General features: G+C 38.4%; 1 protein-coding gene across 1 annotated transcript in view; it reads right to left on the bottom strand.

Annotated features, from left to right (window-relative positions):
• Positions 1–11512, bottom strand: part of ect2 (epithelial cell transforming 2) — a 54961-nt gene extending 43449 nt beyond the window's left edge. The window contains exons 1-4 of the mRNA XM_079266778.1: positions 11254–11512; positions 10359–10525; positions 9125–9204; positions 2118–2300 (exon numbers count right to left, since the gene is read on the bottom strand). Coding sequence (XP_079122904.1) covers positions 2118–2300; positions 9125–9204; positions 10359–10491 — 396 coding nt within the window. The 5' untranslated portion in view covers positions 10492–10525; positions 11254–11512. The remainder of the gene's footprint in view (positions 1–2117; positions 2301–9124; positions 9205–10358; positions 10526–11253) is intronic.
• Between the last annotated feature and the right edge of the window lie 9192 nt (positions 11513–20704).

Raw genomic sequence — 20704 nt, 5'->3', positions numbered from 1 at the left:
CACGCCCCCTGTGTGAGAGTCACACAGACAGGTGCTGCAGACACGCCCCCTGTGTGAGAGTCACAGACAGGTGCTGCAGACACGCCCCCTGTGTGAGAGTCACACAGACAGGTGCTGCAGACACGCCCCCTGTGTGAGAGTCACAGACAGGTGCTGCAGACACGCCCCCTGTGTGAGAGTCACACAGACAGGTGCTGCAGACACGCCCCCTGTGTGAGAGTCACACAGACAGGTGCTGCAGACACGCCCCCTGTGTGAGAGTCACAGACAGGTGCTGCAGACACGCCCCCTGTGTGAGAGTCACACAGACAGGTGCTGCAGACACACCCCCTGTGTGAGAGTCACAGACAGGTGCTGCAGACACACCCCCTGTGTGAGAGTCACAGACAGGTGCTGCAGACACGCCCCCTGTGTGAGAGTCACAGACAGGTGCTGCAGACACGCCCCCTGTGTGAGAGTCACACAGACAGGTGCTGCAGACACGCCCCCTGTGTGAGAGTCACACAGACAGGTGCTGCTGACACGCCCCCTGTGTGAGAGTCACACAGACAGGTGCTGCTGACACGCCCCCTGTGTGAGAGTCACACAGACAGGTGCTGCTGACATGCCCCCTGTGTGAGAGTCACAGACCTGGTGCAGGTGTTGCAGAAGCTGCAGAGTGGAAGCTAGACAGGCCCAATAGTAATATCCCAGTCACCACAGAAAGGTCTCCCCTCTCCCAGACAATGGAGATATCCTCATCTTTTTTTTTCTTCTTTTTTTTTTTTTTTAAGATAAAGCTGTAGACCATTTCACAGTAATGGTAAACATTCCAAGTTAATTGCAGTGTATTTGAATGACATAACCTGACAGGAAGTAAACAAAGTTATCTGCTTTAAGTGTTCTTGAAGTTCTTTAATTAATAAATGGAAAGCATTTGTCTCCTCCCCTTTTCTTTGCTGATCCGAACCGTGACTCAAGGGCTGTGAGGTTTGTGATCCGTTGCACCCCTAGTATTGACCAATCATATCCAAGCATTCTTTGGTTGAACGCAGGTAGACAGTCCGTATGGAGAGCAAAAGAGGTGGAACGTATTGGCCGAAATGCATTCTGGGAACCCACCAGCTGTCGTATAGGCCTCCTCCACCTGAAGTACTTTCGTCTGCAGACCGATATCCAATGGGTTCAGAGGCTGCAGTGGCCTTGACCACCAATATCTAACTGGTTCATCCTCGAGTCCAGGTGGACCATTTTGAATTTGAAGAAATTCCTTCATGATGAAACAAAGTTTTTGCATCATGTCCACAATTCAGTCTATACTTGGTCCCTCCCTCCCCGGGAGAGTCCAGTACATTTAAACGAATAAATAAATACTCTACCACAGCTCCTGTTACAAGATCCATTTTATGAAAGCGCTGCAGGGTTGACAAAGTCTCACTCTCTTTCTCTCTGGACACTTACCGAGGAAACACATGTTTGGCAGTGATTGATGAAACATGAATGGGTACTCTGTAGTACTTACGTAATTCGGTCAGTACCCTTAAAAAAGGTACAGAGTTCGGTAGCCAAATAATAAAGGTGACAATCAACCTCATTCATGGGAAATTACTTTTTAAACTATATGCTCCACAGAGGTCAACATACAAAGTGACTCCAACACACACTAGGCTTGAGGTCAGATACATGCCTTTGGACATGGCCTGAGACCAGTTCTCCTGTTAAACAGACTCACAGCTCTATGATGCTCTGCAATGCAGTCTAACCCTGCGTGCATGTTGTTCATGTTCCACATTAGCATCCTGTGTGAAGTCTGTCAGACAGCAGGCGGAGGCAGCGCCCCTTCATCACCCAGGATGTATGTTTTTGCATTCCGATTCTTCAAATCAAGGATCATCTCAGGCCTGTCTCTGGTGGGTCCTCCCCACATGACAAACAGGCAACAGATTTCTCTGAGCGAGAATTTCAGAGAGAAGCTGTAAATTCTTGGTTTGAATTGAAAGTTGAAAAGGTTTGAGAAGCCGTGCATTAGACCAAAGTGGGGAAGTTATTCAAATGAATTGAATTACTCCTTGATTACATCCTGTTGGTGAATCCAGTCCGTGACACATGCCCCAGAGAGAAAACGATGAATCACTTACTTCCTCCTTGGCAGCACAGTGCAGCACGACGGGAGGCCCAACAATGCGGTTGTCGCGTTTGTAGAGGTAGTTGTAGTCGGGAGAATCGAAGTCTGTGAGGACGAACACCGTCTCAAAATCAGTGTTCTCTCCATCTCCCAACTCCTGGATGTCGTCCGTCAGTATGCACGGGGTGTTGATGTCCTGAAGAGGAGTAACGGAGCGGTGCATGGACCGGTAAAGGAAATTAAATTAAACAATCAGCAATGAAAGGTTTGTTAGCCTCGTTAGTGAGGCTGACGGTCATGTTTTACTAATTATTAAGAAAAATATGCAAACACCAAATGTTCATGACCAAATATTAGCATTGTTTGAATGCTGACCTGGTGCCTCACTGAAATGTAAGGTACACTGTACAGTCACAAGAATCAAACCATGAGAAAGTTAGTGACAGTAAGATTTTTAATGTTGTGAAACATTTTTTTCCTGCCAATGCACCACGGTCAGCTCTCAATACAAACAGACTGACTACCCCCATCATTCCACACATACAGTAGACAGCATTCTGTCCCTGTTCCACAGAGAGCATGCTCAGTGCTGCCCTCTCACAAGGGACCATGTGCTACTCTCTCAATAACAGAGCAAACTGTCGGGCTGCTCATGGGCAGCGCTGGGGGGTGAAATGACTCGTGCTGCTTGTAAACCAGCCCATAAAACAAATGACAGGACAAAGTGAAGAGACACACAGAATTAGAATTACCGTTGTTAATGTTCAGACACCTGTGTGAGTAGTTAAACATTTTAGGAAATGCACTTATTAGCTTTCTCTCTAAAAGGTGAGATGAGCAGATTAATACCACTATCATACACTAGCTTAGCATAAGACCTGAAGGCAAAACGGTGAGCGTGCCTCTGTCCAGTGTTCAAAAATACTCCTACAGTTATGTCTTGTTACCTGCACATGAAGAAAAAATGGATCTACAAATGTATCAGACTAATAGTCCACAGCCATGCTAGCGTGTCTGTGCGGTTGCTGCAGTCAGATGTGATGCCTTCATGGCTGTGCACAGACCAATACTTCAGACTCTACATCAAAGTCCTGCCACATCCTGACTGATGGTTAAAGACATGTGGTTATCTTCGCATCTCACTCTCAAGAGAGAAAGCTAATTGACATGTTCTGCAAAATGCTAAAGCATTTCTTCAACAGGAGAGGACACTCAGAAATCAAAGCTTCAGGTGCATTGCTTTTGATTGCAGTCCAAGACCTATCTAATGGGCTCTTTTGTGTGCAAATAGATTTCCACGGGACTGCTTGCAACTTTCAACAGCTGGAAGCTGCCCATTTCCAAATGCCATGAAGCTAAATAGAAATCCTTTTAAATGACTCCTTAGCCCAGAAACTTGCATTGACATTTGAGTGCAATCCATCTCGGTTAGAGTGATCAAGTATGACATCACATACATTTAAATATGCACCCACAAATCAATTCCCCATCAGTGAGTTGGCCATGCACGATGATTGAGTGAGCACCCGGTGTGAATGAAGACTCATGCGCCACTTCCCCCAGTCCCCATCAAAGTGTCACACAGGGAGGCAGACGCTGTACTGTACCATATTGACTATAGATTTTATCATCATTTTCTCCTCAGCACCTGCATCGCCTTCTCTTATCTTTACCACCGGTACCTCCATTACTCTGATGGCCTGTAAAAACCAACCAGCAGGAAGCAGATGTCAAACACTGGCATTTGAGAGGAGGAGGGGACATAAAAGAGGGGAAGGACAGAGGGTCGAGAGAGAATGAGAAACAAAGACAGAGAAATTTGGACACAAATTCATATAAATATGCCCCACATGAGGACAAAATAGAGGATGGCGAGGGGGCAGGGTCTGTGTCCTTGCAAAGTCTAAAGACAGTAACGTCAAACAAATATCAAGCGTCACGGGGGGGTAGGCTGAGAGGAGGACACGTTTCTCTTAAAAATTAATATAAAAGTTCAAAGCCGTCGGGGAGGATGGAGGCAGCAAAAGACGGGGACAGAAGGGGAAGGGGACGTTTCTGTGTGTTGCATGAGCGATGGCGGCGGGCGGGCGGGCAGGCAATCGGGAGAACTCTGATGGAGCTGTCGGCAGATGTCTTTGGATGTGGCCGCGCTGCAGATTGGCAGCGAGAAATAGATGATTTAAGCAGGAAGCCTTCACAAGTGACAGGGCTCAGGAGACCTGGGGTGGAAGTCATTCTCACAGCACTTAGTCTGCCGCCACGCCTCCAAATCACCTTCACACAGCGCTACTCACAGACTGACAACCACGCTGTTTAGTGGGGTGCACACAAACACACACTGGTACACACTTAAACATCCCCCTGAACAAGTGGACACACTTTGACAGGTTATGTTTCGACAGCCTGATCAGGCGCACTTTGTTTTGTGAAAGGGAAATGTAACATTAACCCAGGGCTGGAGTGAGACATGTTTCTGTCTGCTCGAACGGCAAAAAGACCGATAAAGATTATTCCAACCAATGAGAATACAACCTGAAATGACACATAAATCCCCTGCCTTACATGCAGGGCTGCTGTGGTTGACGTCAGTGAGAGCTAGCGTGTGAGACGAGGAGTGTGAAACAGTAGCGTTACAGCTGTGAACGTAGCACTGCAGTCGTCCATGCATCTGTGGATTAAAGTGAAGGGGGTTAGCCACATGTCTGGCTGGGCTGACCTTTAAGGAGGACCAGCTCATCTGTCTTTTCATTTTTCTTTTAACTGGTACCATTAAATCAGTCAAAATTAATATTGTAGTTAAACGGTTAATGATTAACATCCCTACTGGTAACTTAGCAGAAATCTTCTACTAAAAACTTTGGAAAAGCAGCGTTTCATATTATCCACACAATCAGAAATGCCTCAAAAATCAGATATGCACACACACAAATACAGATGGCAACCAAAACCTAGTTGGATCCATCTTACACAGTGCGACATAGAGACACAGCGCAATAGGTCCCGCCCACACAGAAAGGGAAAACAGTGCATTGTGTAAAGGAGCCTCCCTGTCTGAGAGAAATGCTTCAAAGCTGCCATGTGGTGGGCACTACACAGGGTAATGGACGCAGAGCTAAGCTTTCATAAGCACTGAACTCTGGAGCCACGAGACAGACTGTTGCAAACACAACTGTTGTATCCAGCTGTAGTAATTTGAGTACTCTGTATTTGTAGTGTTGTCTCACTCAGGATCACCATTTGAATTCATAGGAGCAGTGAATCCAGACTACAGCTAAAGTCCTCCTGGAAGAGCAAGAACATTAGTAAGAGACATCTTCTCTGAACCACTTACAATAAGAAAATAGCTCATATTAAACAACACAGGACGTCTCCTTCAAAGACTGAGTGAAATATACTGCCATGTTATTGTCGGCTTTATTTTGGTATCTGTAAATGGCTGCGTCTTGTCTTCCAGCTCGACTGTCCCGAGTGAGTCAGGGGTCATCCTGCCAGTCTTAAAACACCTACCCCTTCTCATTCACCATGCTTTGTGGGCGGGACCTTTTTGTTGTTTCATCATTCTTATCCATACAACCAATATATTGTTTACAACATATTGAGCACAATGTTTTGTTTTTCGTTTTTTTAACAAGAGCATTAAGAACTTCATAGAATACTTTTGCTCTCATAATTCATTCATTAACTATGAAATGTACAACATTTCAGGTAATATGTCATCATCTGGTGAAAATTCCTGTGTTTTTTCATATTGCAGTACAAGGTACATTGAAGGAAAATAGATATATTTTTTTCCAATGTCATGCAGCACTAATTTGACCAGGTCTTAGTTTCCTATACTTTGCACGGAGAAAAAAAAGAAAATTGTAATTGCCACCAAGCTTGACAAACTTGATAAATCTTTTTGCCCATTGCCCATCCAGGTCAATCCCTTCATGATTTGATTAAATGCCTCCAGAACAGAATCCTGCCTGCATTTTGTATTTACTTGGAAATATGTCACATTGTAGAAGATAAAGATGCTCCAACTGCCTTTTCCCTGAGCCTTCAACAAATTGAGAAATTAGTTTTCTTAATGTTGTCATGAGTGCATAAGTGCCAATATCTAAGACCAGAAACAGTATTCCAGATATAATGTAAATAAGTGCCCAACGAAGAGCAATATACAAAACATACATAAACATACAATGTTTTTAACTTTGGAAATGAAAACAAGCTTCTATTCTTATGTGAACTCACAATGCGGAACAAAATGTCACAACACAGTGCATCAACAAGGCCACAATGAAAGGGAATAGAGATCTCTGCTTAGTCCCCATCAGCTACCTCTTGGACGTATTGTATTGGAAATAAAAGGCCAGTACAGTCTGGAGAAGGAAACTGAACTGCGACTTGGTCTCTTGGCCTTGCAGACGAACAGCTGAGGGACGGTTGTGCTCTCTGTGGGGAGGGAAGCTCCATTCTGGAACAACACTGTACAATCGAGTGCATTTGTATTCACGACAAGTCCAACAGAGTGAAACGTCTTCGCTTTAGCGACCTGGAGAATTCCAGAAGTCACATTCTACCAAATAAACTTTCATTGATATCATTTAAGCTTAGTAGACACCGTGGCCAGCAACGTCAGCATGATCAGTCAGACTAACTGACTTGAGAGCTCCAGCACAAGCTGACGAAACATTAATATGCAAGAAACCCTTCACCCCGATGGAGGACATTATCCAAACTACAGCTGCACGAGACAGCGTTTCAGCATCAACGGTACAATGTGTGCATGCGCAATAGTCACATAGCAGCATGCGCATTGTCAAGTCAGGCAAAATGGGTCCAAGCAGTCTGAGGGGGATTCAACTGGACAGGTCAGGAGACGGCTACTTGGTGTGAGAGGATCCATCGTGGGAGTTCTCCTTGGCGCTGACTGGCATTCACAGGGCGCATTTCCTCCATGGCGGAGCGCCGGGACCAGTTCCATGTCAGCTTGAAAAGGGCCCGGGGTTCAGGTGCCGGCTCTGGCCGAGAGCTTTAAATTCTTCCATGACCAAATAATAGAAGCAAACCAGAGTTTGATTTCTATTTCCATAATACTGTGTTGGTGTCCTGCCTGACATAATTAGATTGATTCATCTCCTTATTTATCAAGATTATGAGCAAACTGGAGGCGATCATTTTCTCTTGTTACACACGCACAGACGCGTCGTCTAAGATGAGTGGAGTTGTGTAGTGAGCTGATAATCTCTAACGGGCTGCTCTGCTGGTCAGGGAACAGAGAATGGTCTGTGACACAAACACACAGCCAGCAGCTGTTAACAAAAACCACTAGTCACTCATTTCAATGCACATGCTACACTTTAATACTATGGGCTGCGAAGGCTCTTCAGGCTGTCAAATATAGGAACCCGGACTTCTTTATTACCATGCCTTATCTACAGAGACAGGCAGGTGTGTGTGTGTGTGTGTGTGTGTGTGTGTGTGTGTGTGTCAGATTTTAGAAACGCGTGTTCGCACTTCTCCCTTAAATAAAAACTCTGACACACTTCTTGACAATATTATTGAATAAAGAAATTAAGCTGTCTCTTTTTCGCAAAACAAGTCTCCAAGTACAGACATTTAAGTCGAGTGGCAAATAACCGAGCCACTCAGAGGGGTAAGCCTCTGCATGCAGCAGCTCTAGAAACACCAGAACACAACACTAGAACAATGCAATCCATCTCATCTTGAGAAACTAGCAAGAATATGCCAGATTTAAAAACAATATCCAACTGAAAACCCCAGCCCAGTGTTGCCAACTCTTTTCCAATAAAAGTAGCTAGCAGAACGAGCTCGAGAGTAAATTTTTATTTGTGTTTAGTGAGATCACAGTGACCTTATCCTTTGACCTTGAGTCCAGGTGGACATGTGTGCCAAATATGAAGAAATCCCCTCTTGGTGTTTCTGAGATATTGCTTAACGAGAGTTTACCAGACGTAGGTAAGCATGTACGTGAGTGGAAAACTACTTTTATCACCATCACCGGTATCGTTCGGCAACAACCTGGATTCTGCAATACTGTCTTTATTGTGATAATAACACACGCTTTGGTCGTCACTAGGCTACATATTCTGAATCAATCATATTACATTATGGGGCAGAATAGTCCTCCCAAAACACATGGAGGTAAATACCTCATTTTCATTCTTATTTGGAGCCAATAAACATATCTGTTTTTTGTATAAGTTTACGCTTGCATTGTCAATAGAGTGAAAAAATAAATGTATGAGCTCATATCAGATTATTTATGTCACTATATCTGATTGCATTTCAGAAATTATTGCTAAACCTTGAGACAGCAAGATCCACTGCTATGAACTGCAGAAATCATGAACATGCAATTCCATTTCTGTGATGTTGGGGAAAACATCTTGATGGACTTCGCTCTGCTGCCTCCGATCGACCCGGTCACGGCTGTTTCCTGTCCTGGCCCCTCAGTGGTGGAACGAACTCCCCACTGACGTCAGGACAGCAGAGTCGCTGCCCATCTTTCATCAGGCTGAAAACTCACCTCTTCAAGAAGTAGTACTCGGAGCCTTCCACTCAGCACTTATTATATTAGTTTGTTGCACTTATTGTATTCATATTAGTTTGTTTCTGTACTCTTGCTCTGGTTTCTGCTCTTAGATGCTTGTTTAAAAAAGGAGATGCACTTATGACTTCTGGTGACCAGTAGTTCTCCTGAAAACCGATGTTGCATACACTTATTGTAACTTGCTTTGGATAAAAGCATCTGATAAATGACTGTAATGTAATGTAACATCCATGAGGGATTTTCACATTACGTGCTGCTTCAGATGCATCGTCCACCTGAGACAACACTGAAGAGTTGACAAACGAAAACGGTCAAAAAGTTCTCATCTGTGGACAGTTTCAACCCAGAAGCATAAGGACAGTTTCCGTGTCCCACTTCACGAACAGAGAACAGCGGTGATGTTGACAAGCTCAGATGGTGGAGGCCAGTGGACCTTCAGGATTAATAGAGGAAGGACGTACCTGCAGTGCTTTGACCAGCGCTCCATTCCTGCCTGCTGCTCCCACAAGAACAACCCTCGTCTCCACTTTTGGCAGCATATCTGAGAGATGAAGAGCAACAGATAGAGTGAACACGGTGGAAAAGGGAAAGGAAGGACTCAGACACACACACGAACTGGGATAGAGACAGCTCAAGGAGTAGGTCGTCTCTGGGAGGTGATGCAAGTTTTTCCTCATTTTGACTGACAGCCAGGGGTTACAGCCAGACACAACATCACTGATTAAGAGGGACGCGAGAAAGGCTGCATAGACATTAGGTAGAGGAGGATTAATACACGAGTAAAGTATGAAGCCAGCGTATGTTAAGCAAAACCACAAATCCATTTTCACTGAGAACTAAGGATGCACTGATCCGACTTCATCAGTCCTGATACCAGTACCATGGCTTACAGTATTGCCTATACTGAGCACCTCCACCCTCACCTGGTCAGTGAAGAAATGATAAGAGAAGTAGTATTTCACCGGTGGCCAAAGCTTGCCACTTCTTCTACAGGAAGATCCGGGTTTTTACAAGCTATTGGTATTATCTATGATGAAACTGAAGGTATATGGGTCGAGATATTTAGAGGAAGGAGGAGTAAGATAGATAGATAGATAGATAGATAGACAGACTTTATTTCAGACTCGGGGTCCATACAGGCAGATACATAAAAAAACAGACATAAACAATAAAAGTACATAGGCCTAGCAATGCCTTACAAAGAGACAGCTGTACCAATGTCGCCACAGTTGGGACTGGTAGCGTGTGGTGCTAAACCTTATGTTGGTTAAAACAACTATGAAAACTGTTTGGAAAGTGTTGACTCGTGCAGCCACACACATTTCACGAGCACTACTCCATCTCGGTCTCTTTAACAGTATTCTCATGGCGTCATTGTACGCTACTTGAAGTCTCTGTAGACTCTTTTTTTTGTAGTTTGACCACAAGTGTGCAGTGTAGAGTGGAGTACAATATGCTCTGAACAGAGACATCTTCACTCCATCTGTACACAGACCAAACTTGCGTGAGAGACTGTTTGCTTGTGCAGACATCATACGACATTGCCTGGAAATGTCGTTATCATCAGACATGTGTTCTGTTAAAAAATGACCAAGATATTTGACTTCACTACAGACACCAAGATTATTGTCAGACAATTTGAAGTCAGGGAAGTTTAGACATTTGAGAGAGAAGACAACATGGTAGCAGACCGACCTTCCTCGTCGTTACAGGCCATGCCCAGAAATACATGGTCCTTGGTGGTTTCTGCAATCCTCGAATCATAGACCGAAGTATCCACCAACAGACTCCGAGCAGTCCCTAACGTCAGTATGCTGCTGTCAGCCATGCCGGGGACTTATGGAGGCACCAAACTGTCCAAACTATCAGTTACAGGGAATGAACACACACACACACACACACACAGAGAGAGAGAGAGAGAGAGAGAGAGAGCGAGAGAGAGAGAAAAGGAAGAGAAGGAGAAGAAGGGGACAACGGTCAGAATAAAGGCAAGAGACACAAGTGGGCTTGACTTCAAACACAAATACTGTCTGAGAGACAATTCAACTGGAGAGAAAGCAACATGTGTGGACTGAGATGACTCTGGTCAAACTAGACGAGGATAAAAAGTGTATACTGAAAAATAAAGGTTGTTAACGTAACAGCTTAATGAAAAGTCAGTGCAGTAAAGTTATGTATGTAACAGTTACAGTGATCTAAATCTCAATGCTGCAAAAAACAACTTATATTTATAGTTATGGCTAAAACGGAAGACAAAAAGTATCGTGATAAAAACGTGAAACAAGCAAAGACCGGACACTTTGTCTTTAACAAACACGTTAGTCGGTTTATGGAGAGCAAAAATAGTTAGTAACTTTTCTCTCCTTCTCGTGTTTCTTAAGGCGTGCCTTGTATAACAAAGTGGGCTAAATGTCTTGCATTATGAGGCCAGCAGTGAGTATTAACTTACAGGATACGTTATTTTAACGTTGGCTGCCTTCACCACGGCACGCCATTCCCTTTGCTTCACGTCACCAGAGGTTAGCTTAACGGTAACGTGTTGTGCTTTTGCTAACACAATAAAAACGAGCTCCAAGTAAACCAAACTTACCGACTGTTTCCGTGGCTGATACTCACATAAAGGAATAACAGAAAGGTTGCGAGCAGAGCTACACTGAGGTTAGTGGCCGAACCAATTTAGTGCAATTCAATACGCTCTCTAGCTAACTCAGCTAGCTACCGAGCTAGTAAGTCAACAATACAATAAAGAATTTATGTGAATTCTTCTTCGGTCCAAAATACTCAGGAAAGCTGTAACATCTCTCCGTTAAATCTCAAGTCTGGTGTCGACGCATTTTGCCTTTTATATGTGAAAATAGTCCAAATTGTCGAAATGTTGCAGCTTGAGTTTGTTGACAGCTAACTACTTCATAGTTGCCCCAAGTAGGTGTCCGTCCACTGTTACAGCTCATTTCAAAAAGCAAGGCTAACAACGGTGCTGCGCGGTGATTGGGCAAGAGTGACGGAAAGCCAGCGGCTTCCGTTTAGCGAAGCCGCTGATTGGTCTGTTCATTCAAATCACGACGCGCGATGCGTTTGCTGCCCAGCCTTGAGACCTTCAAGTACTGTCGGAAATATTGTATTCATCTCCTAGAAGAAACTACAACGTGGGTATTAATTCATTGATATATTGAAACTTAGTTTTACAGAAACTGTTTCTACCAGCATTCATCAGTGCGGCCATGTTACTAAAAATATACAGCATAACCATACAACTATTTAAAAATAATTTACAGCTTTTTGCTTTTCATTCTGTGTAATGCAATTACTATTGGATTTCAATATATATAGATTAGTAGAAGTCTAGCATATTAGCAAATTAATGAAAATAAACTGATACTGCTGTAAACAACAAAAAAGTGTCTATCTGTGCTATTTGTGCCACAAAACAAAAAAAGCAGAATTTAACATAAGTAGTTCGCTGTAGGGGTCTATTTTTCGATAACAAAAACACCTGATCTGAATAGCATTGTCAAGTGGCATTTAGGCAGTGGTGTATAAAGTACCCAAAAGCCATACTTGAGTGAAAGTAAAGATACCTTACTGGAAAAGTAAAAGTCACCTATTAGAATCTACTTGAGTAAAAGTCTTAAAGTATCTGATATTTATTGTACTTAAGTATCAAAAGTAATTTTCTGATATTAAATGTACTTAAGTATTGAAAGTAAAAGTACAAGTAAATGCTGTTAATAAAAAAGCAAAGGGTCAGAATTTTGAGAATTATGAAGTTTATTCTTTTAAGTGCTGTGGCCACCATGACCAAGGACATGGAGCTGTGTTGAACATAATTGGATTGGCTGTGATCCATCCAGGAGCAACAATGTTCAACATAACATATTGTACATAAGTATACTTTTGCATCGACTATGAACGTATCATCATAATTCTCCGAAAAGCAATATGACACTATGAAGGAGTTGTAACAGTGCGTTTATAAGTATGCTCATTAGACTAGAGGATGTAGAGGCCAATGCATAATATTATGTTCAGCAAAACATATCCACTTGATGCATCAGGTCAGTGTTTAGAGAAAGGAAACCTGCCTTGTAAACTCCTATGGGCCTGATTTGAACACAATAGGCAAAGGTTTTGCTCAAACTGAATCTGCAATTGGGCGACTGCTACCATCATAACTCCATCTGATCATCCACAACATGACTCAAATATCAAAACATGATCAATACTAAAGCAGCACCGAAAGTAACAACCCTGTCATGACATGAAACTGAAAAATGTCCTGTTCATCTTCAAAAGACAATTCTATCAGAATGTAAAGAAGTTACATTGTATTAGAATGTAAAGAAGTTACATTGTATTAGAATATAAAGAGGTTACATTGTATTAGAATGTAAAGAAGTTACATTGTATTAGAATGTAAAGAAGTTACATTGTATTAGAATGTAAAGAAGCTACATTGTATTAGAATGTAAATAAGTTACATTGTATTAGAATGTAAAGAAGCTACATTGTATTAGAATGTAAATAAGTTACATTGTATTAGAATGTAAAGAAGCTACATTGTATTAGAATGTAAAGAAGCTACATTGTATTAGAATGTAAAGAAGTTACATTGTATTAGAATGTAAAGAAGTTACATTGTATTAGAATGTAAAGAAGCTACATTGTATTAGAATGTAAATAAGTTACATTGTATTAGAATGTAAAGAAGTTACATTGTATTAGAATGTAAAGAAGTTACATTGTATTAGAATGTAAAGAAGTTACATTGTATTAGAATGTAAAGAAGTTACATTGTATTCGAATGTAAAGAAGTTACATTGTATTAGAATGTAAAGAAGTTACATTCTATTAGAATGTAAATAAGTTACATTCTATTAGAATGTAAAGAAGTTACATTGTATTAGAATGTAACTTACTTACATTCTATCAGAATGTAAAGAAGTTACATTCTATTAGAATGTAAAGAAGTTACATTGTATTAGAATGTAACTTATTTACATTCTATCAGAATGTAAATAAGTTACATTCTATTACAATGTAAATAAGTTACATTGTATTAGAATGTAAATAAGTTACATTGTATTAGAACGTAAAGAAGTTACATTGTATTAGAATGTAAAGAAGTTGCATTGTATTAGAATGTAAATAAGTTACATTGTATTAGAATGTAAAGAAGTTGCATTGTATTAGAATGTAAATAAGTTACATTGTATTAGAACGTAAAGAAGTTACATTGTATTAGAATGTAAAGAAGTTGCATTGTATTAGAATGTAAATAAGTTACATTGTATTAGAACGTAAAGAAGTTACATTGTATTAGAATGTAAAGAAGTTGCATTGTATTAGAATGTAAATAAGTTACATTGTATCAGAATGTAAAGAAGTTACATTGTATCAGAATGTAAAGAAGTTACATTGTATTAGAACAGGGATTCCCAAAGTGGGGTGCGCGAGCTGCCTCTAGGGGGTGCGCGAGAGGAAAAGTGTAATGGCGGTCTGATGGTGTAATAATATTAAATATTAAAAAAAAATGTAATTTTAATTTAAAAACTGTCAGGTGGGACATCTGAAGCTATCAGTCGTAAAAGAGGAGAGGGACAGAGAGAGAGAGAGGAATCGGAGGCGAGGGGAACGGAGAGGTGCGTTGGGGAGAGACCGGGAGAAGAAATCAAGCCAGAGTCAGAGGAAGATGAGACGGAGGAGACCGAAAAAGAGGAAGGGATAGCACAGACAAATCGGGAGCACATCGGCCCATCGCGGAGTCAAGGTGAAAAAAGAGGAAACGAGGGTGAGCATCAGACTGGGAAAAAAAGAGGGAAAATTATGAAAAGTATCTGTGTCTGGGCTTCACTTGGATTGGCAACGCAGATTCCCCAAAGCCACAGTGCGTGGTGTGCAGTGAGGTTCTGGCTAACAGTCTGAAGCTCTTATTTACGTCGCCACCTGAACACCAAGCATGCCAGTGCAAGTCAAAAGCCCCTTACATTGTTTATATCGAAATTGGAGGAGTTACAAAACAGCCAAAAACAACTGGAGTCTCATTCATGTGTGGGTCTATAAATGACGCACTACGGGCTTCATCTCTGGTTACAGAATAGCGAGAAAGGGGCTACCGCACACAATCGCCGAAGACGTGTGCTTGCCAGCTGCCAGAGAGATGGTGGAATGTATGATTAGGGGGAAAGAAGCAAACAAGTTGAACATGATCCCGGTGTCCAACAACACTGTGTCGCGCCGCATCGATGCTTTGTCCGAAGACATCCTGGCTACATTAGTCGGTCATTAATTGTAAATTAAATGTGATAATCTGCCTCTGAGCCTGTGCGTGTGTCATCGCATCCGTATTGCTCTTTAAAAGTGACGCCTTGTGTAACTGAAAGTTATTGAAACTTTGTTGCAGTGTTTCAGGGCGTTTTCACACCTTCAGTTCGTTTGCTTTGTTGCAGTTGCTCCTTTGTTCGGTTTGTGTTCACACTGCAACATTTAACAGCGGACTAAATCTTGTAAACAAATGCCACGCGCGAGCAAACTGTTCTCTCATTGGTCCGATTCTTATGCGGCTATGAAGGCTTAAAAGGCTCTGTTGCTTCTTTTTTTTAAATTATTATTAAGGGGGGGGGGGTGCGCGAACCCGGTCGGGATGTAGAAGGGGGTGCGCGGCCTAAAAAGTTTGGGAACCGCTGTATTAGAATATAAAGAAGCTACATTGTATTAGAATGTAAAGAAGCTACATTGTATTCGAATGTAAAGAAGCTACATTGTATTCGAATGTAAAGAAGCTACATTGTATTAGAACATAAAGAAGTTACATTGTATAAGAATGTAAGGAAGTTACATTGTATTAGAATGTAAAGAAGCTACATTGTATTCGAATGTAAAGAAGCTACATTGTATTAGAATGTAAAGAAGTTACATTGTATTAGAATGTAAAGAAGTTACATTGTATTAGAACGTAAAGAAGTTACATTGTATTAGAATGTAAAGAAGTTACATTGTATTAGAATGTAAAGAAGTTACATTGTATTAGAATGTAAAGAAGTTACATTGTATTAGAATGTAAAGAAGTTACATTGTATTAGAATGTAAAGAAGTTACATTGTATTAGAACGTAAAGAAGTTACATTGTATTAGAATGTAAAGAAGTTACATTGTATTAGAATGTAAAGAAGTTACATTGTATTAGAATGTAAAGAAGTTACATTGTATTAGAATGTAAAGAAGTTACATTGTATTAGAATGTAAAGAAGCTACATTGTATTAGAATGTAAAGAAGTTACATTGTATTAGAATGTAAAGAAGTTACATTGTATTAGAATGTAAAGAAGTTACATTGTATTAGAATGTAAAGAAGTTACATTGTATTAGAATGTAAAGAAGTTACATTGTATTAGAATGTAAAGAAGTTACATTGTATTAGAACGTAAAGAAGTTACATTGTATTAGAACGTAAAGAAGTTACATTGTATTAGAATGTAAAGAAGTTACATTGTATTAGAATGTAAAGAAGTTACATTGTATTAGAATGTAAAGAAGTTACATTGTATTAGAACGTAAAGAAGTTACATTGTATTAGAATGTAAAGAAGTTACATTGTATTAGAATGTAAAGAAGTTACATTGTATTAGAATGTAAAGAAGTTACATTGTATTAGAATGTAAAGAAGTTACATTGTATTAGAATGTAAAGAAGTTACATTGTATTAGAATGTAAAGAAGTTACATTGTATTAGAACGTAAAGAAGTTACATTGTATTAGAATGTAAAGAAGTTACATTGTATTAGAATGTAAAGAAGTTACATTGTATTAGAATGTAAAGAAGTTACATTGTATTAGAATGTAAAGAAGTTACATTGTATTAGAATGTAAAGAAGTTACATTGTATTAGAACGTAAAGAAGTTACATTGTATTAGAATGTAAAGAAGTTACATTGTATTAGAATGTAAAGAAGTTATATTGTATTAGAATGTAAAGAAGTTACATTGTATTAGAATGTAAAGAAGTTACATTGTATTAGAATGTAAAGAAGTTACATTGTATTAGAATGTAAAGAAGTTACATTGTATTAGAATGTAAAGAAGTTACATTGTATTAGAACGTAAAGAAGTTACATTGTATTAGAACGTAAAGAAGTTACATTGTATTAGAACGTAAAGAAGTTACATTGTATTAGAACGTAAAGAAGTTACATTGTATTAGAATGTAAAGAAGTTACATTGTATTAGAATGTAAAGAAGTTACATTGTATTAGAACGTAAAGAAGTTACATTGTATTAGAATGTAAAGAAGTTACATTGTATTAGAATGTAAAGAAGTTACATTGTATTAGAATGTAAAGAAGTTATATTGTATTAGAATGTAAAGAAGTTACATTGTATTAGAATGTAAAGAAGTTACATTGTATTAGAACGTAAAGAAGTTACATTGTATTAGAATGTAAAGAAGTTACATTGTATTAGAATGTAAAGAAGTTACATTGTATTAGAATGTAAAGAAGTTACATTGTATTAGAATGTAAAGAAGTTACATTGTATTAGAATGTAAAGAAGCTACATTGTATTAGAATGTAAAGAAGTTACATTGTATTAGAATGTAAAGAAGTTACATTGTATTAGAATGTAAAGAAGTTACATTGTATTAGCATGTAAAGAAGTTACATTGTATTAGAACGTAAAGAAGTTACATTGTATTAGAATGTAAAGAAGTTACATTGTATTAGAATGTAAAGAAGTTACATTGTATTAGAATGTAAAGAAGTTACATTGTATTAGAATGTAAAGAAGTTACATTGTATTAGAATGTAAAGAAGTTACATTGTATTAGAATGTAAAGAAGTTACATTGTATTAGAACGTAAAGAAGTTACATTGTATTAGAATGTAAAGAAGTTACATTGTATTAGAATGTAAAGAAGTTACATTGTATTAGAATGTAAAGAAGTTACATTGTATTAGAATGTAAAGAAGTTACATTGTATTAGAATGTAAAGAAGTTACATTGTATTAGAACGTAAAGAAGTTACATTGTATTAGAATGTAAAGAAGTTACATTGTATTAGAATGTAAAGAAGTTATATTGTATTAGAATGTAAAGAAGTTACATTGTATTAGAATGTAAAGAAGTTACATTGTATTAGAATGTAAAGAAGTTACATTGTATTAGAATGTAAAGAAGTTACATTGTATTAGAATGTAAAGAAGTTACATTGTATTAGAACGTAAAGAAGTTACATTGTATTAGAACGTAAAGAAGTTACATTGTATTAGAACGTAAAGAAGTTACATTGTATTAGAACGTAAAGAAGTTACATTGTATTAGAATGTAAAGAAGTTACATTGTATTAGAATGTAAAGAAGTTACATTGTATTAGAACGTAAAGAAGTTACATTGTATTAGAATGTAAAGAAGTTACATTGTATTAGAACGTAAAGAAGTTACATTGTATTAGAATGTAAAGAAGTTACATTGTATTAGAATGTAAAGAAGTTACATTGTATTAGAATGTAAAGAAGTTACATTGTATTAGAACGTAAAGAAGTTACATTGTATTAGAATGTAAAGAAGTTACATTGTATTAGAATGTAAAGAAGTTACATTGTATTAGAATGTAAAGAAGTTACATTGTATTAGAATGTAAAGAAGCTACATTGTATTAGAATGTAAAGAAGTTACATTGTATTAGAATGTAAAGAAGTTACATTGTATTAGAATGTAAAGAAGTTACATTGTATTAGCATGTAAAGAAGTTACATTGTATTAGAATGTAAAGAAGTTACATTGTATTAGAATGTAAAGAAGTTACATTGTATTAGAACGTAAAGAAGTTACATTGTATTAGAACGTAAAGAAGTTACATTGTATTAGAATGTAAAGAAGTTACATTGTATTAGAATGTAAAGAAGTTACATTGTATTAGAATGTAAAGAAGTTACATTGTATTAGAACGTAAAGAAGTTACATTGTATTAGAATGTAAAGAAGTTACATTGTATTAGAATGTAAAGAAGTTACATTGTATTAGAATGTAAAGAAGTTACATTGTATTAGAATGTAAAGAAGTTACATTGTATTAGAATGTAAAGAAGTTACATTGTATTAGAATGTAAAGAAGTTACATTGTATTAGAACGTAAAGAAGTTACATTGTATTAGAATGTAAAGAAGTTACATTGTATTAGAATGTAAAGAAGTTACATTGTATTAGAATGTAAAGAAGTTACATTGTATTAGAATGTAAAGAAGTTACATTGTATTAGAATGTAAAGAAGTTACATTGTATTAGAACGTAAAGAAGTTACATTGTATTAGAATGTAAAGAAGTTACATTGTATTAGAATGTAAAGAAGTTACATTGTATTAGAATGTAAAGAAGTTACATTGTATTAGAATGTAAAGAAGTTACATTGTATTAGAATGTAAAGAAGCTACATTGTATTAGAATGTAAAGAAGTTACATTGTATTAGAATGTAAAGAAGTTACATTGTATTAGAATGTAAAGAAGTTACATTGTATTAGAATGTAAAGAAGTTACATTGTATTAGAATGTAAAGAAGTTACATTGTATTAGAATGTAAAGAAGTTACATTGTATTAGAACGTAAAGAAGTTACATTGTATTAGAACGTAAAGAAGTTACATTGTATTAGAATGTAAAGAAGTTACATTGTATTAGAATGTAAAGAAGTTACATTGTATTAGAATGTAAAGAAGTTACATTGTATTAGAACGTAAAGAAGTTACATTGTATTAGAATGTAAAGAAGTTACATTGTATTAGAATGTGACTTCTTTACATTATATTAGAACATAAAGAAGCTACAGTGTATAGAGTGATTCGATTGAAGTTATTCGTTTTTAAAATGTTTTAGACGAGTCACTAATCACTTTAAAATAGTGATTATAGCTGATTTAACTTACAGACATGAGATTGATCTTCTCATGTTGTTCTTTATACAATGATATCAATTCATCCCCGTTTTATTGATATCTTACGAAAAGTTACTCCTCATTTTTCGTGCGTTTTTCCTGCAAAAGTCCAGCAACATGAGTCTGTTTTGGCTTGTTACATGCATACTGTCTTTTCAAAATAAACTTCTTCACAGGAAACAACTGAGGTTTAGGCGATGAAACTACTGAGTTGGGTTTAGGAAAAGATGGTGGTTTGCGTTAAAAAAGCTACGGAAGTGGCGTTGCTTAAGTACGGAAGTCACGTCACAAATAAATCAACATTGGCTTCTCGTTTCACACACGGCACAAACTGCGGCCTCCTGGAGGAAACACAGTGTTAGTTTGACCCATCCACCTCTCCTCATCCCACCCGTCCTGTGGAATGCTACTCATAGTCGCCCGCTAGCTTATAGCATGTAGCATCCTGGGCATCACTGGGAATCAAAACACCGTGGCTTTGAGAGCACTTGTTTGCAATTGCGCATTAACGTGATTCACCAATGATTTAACTTGCTGCTAGGACCACTGATTCACCAAACCTGCTTGCAGTCTGTGTTCCACCACAGTCCCCGACGCTGCTCTCATGATTCATTTTTTTCTGAAGATAGATTTGATTTTGTAGCGAGTAACGAAGGTTTCAGGGGAAATGTATCGGAGTAAAAGTATCAGTTTTCTTTGCAAAATGTAGTGAAGTAAAAGTAAAAGTAAACAGAAATATAAATAGTGAAGTAAAGTACAGATATCCAAAAAAATGACTTAAGTACAGTAACGAAGTATTTCTACTTCGTTACTATACACCACTGCATTTAGGAAGGCCTATTTCAGACTTCAGAAGACAGTCGGAATCACTGATTTCCAAATAAAGCTTTCAACTCTAGACCCAGATCAGTTCTTCCTGCATTTGTTCACATTACTTAGTAAAAACAGGGCTGAGCGTGACCCTGAAAAATCAAATAAATATAAAAGATTTCCAATAATAATTTATTCTCTGGCCATTGCATTGATTTCCTTCAGCTACTGTCGCTATCAAAGGTATTCATATAGGGTTTCATATAGGGTTTGATATGTCACAAGCGCATAATAATGCATGTGTGGTACTT

Source organism: Melanostigma gelatinosum (assembly GCF_949748355.1).
Source record: "Melanostigma gelatinosum genome assembly, chromosome: 4".
Taxonomy (NCBI): Eukaryota; Metazoa; Chordata; class Actinopteri; order Perciformes; family Zoarcidae; genus Melanostigma; species Melanostigma gelatinosum.
Note: the sequence above shows the minus strand (reverse complement) of the source record. Positions and strands in the feature narration are given on the sequence as shown.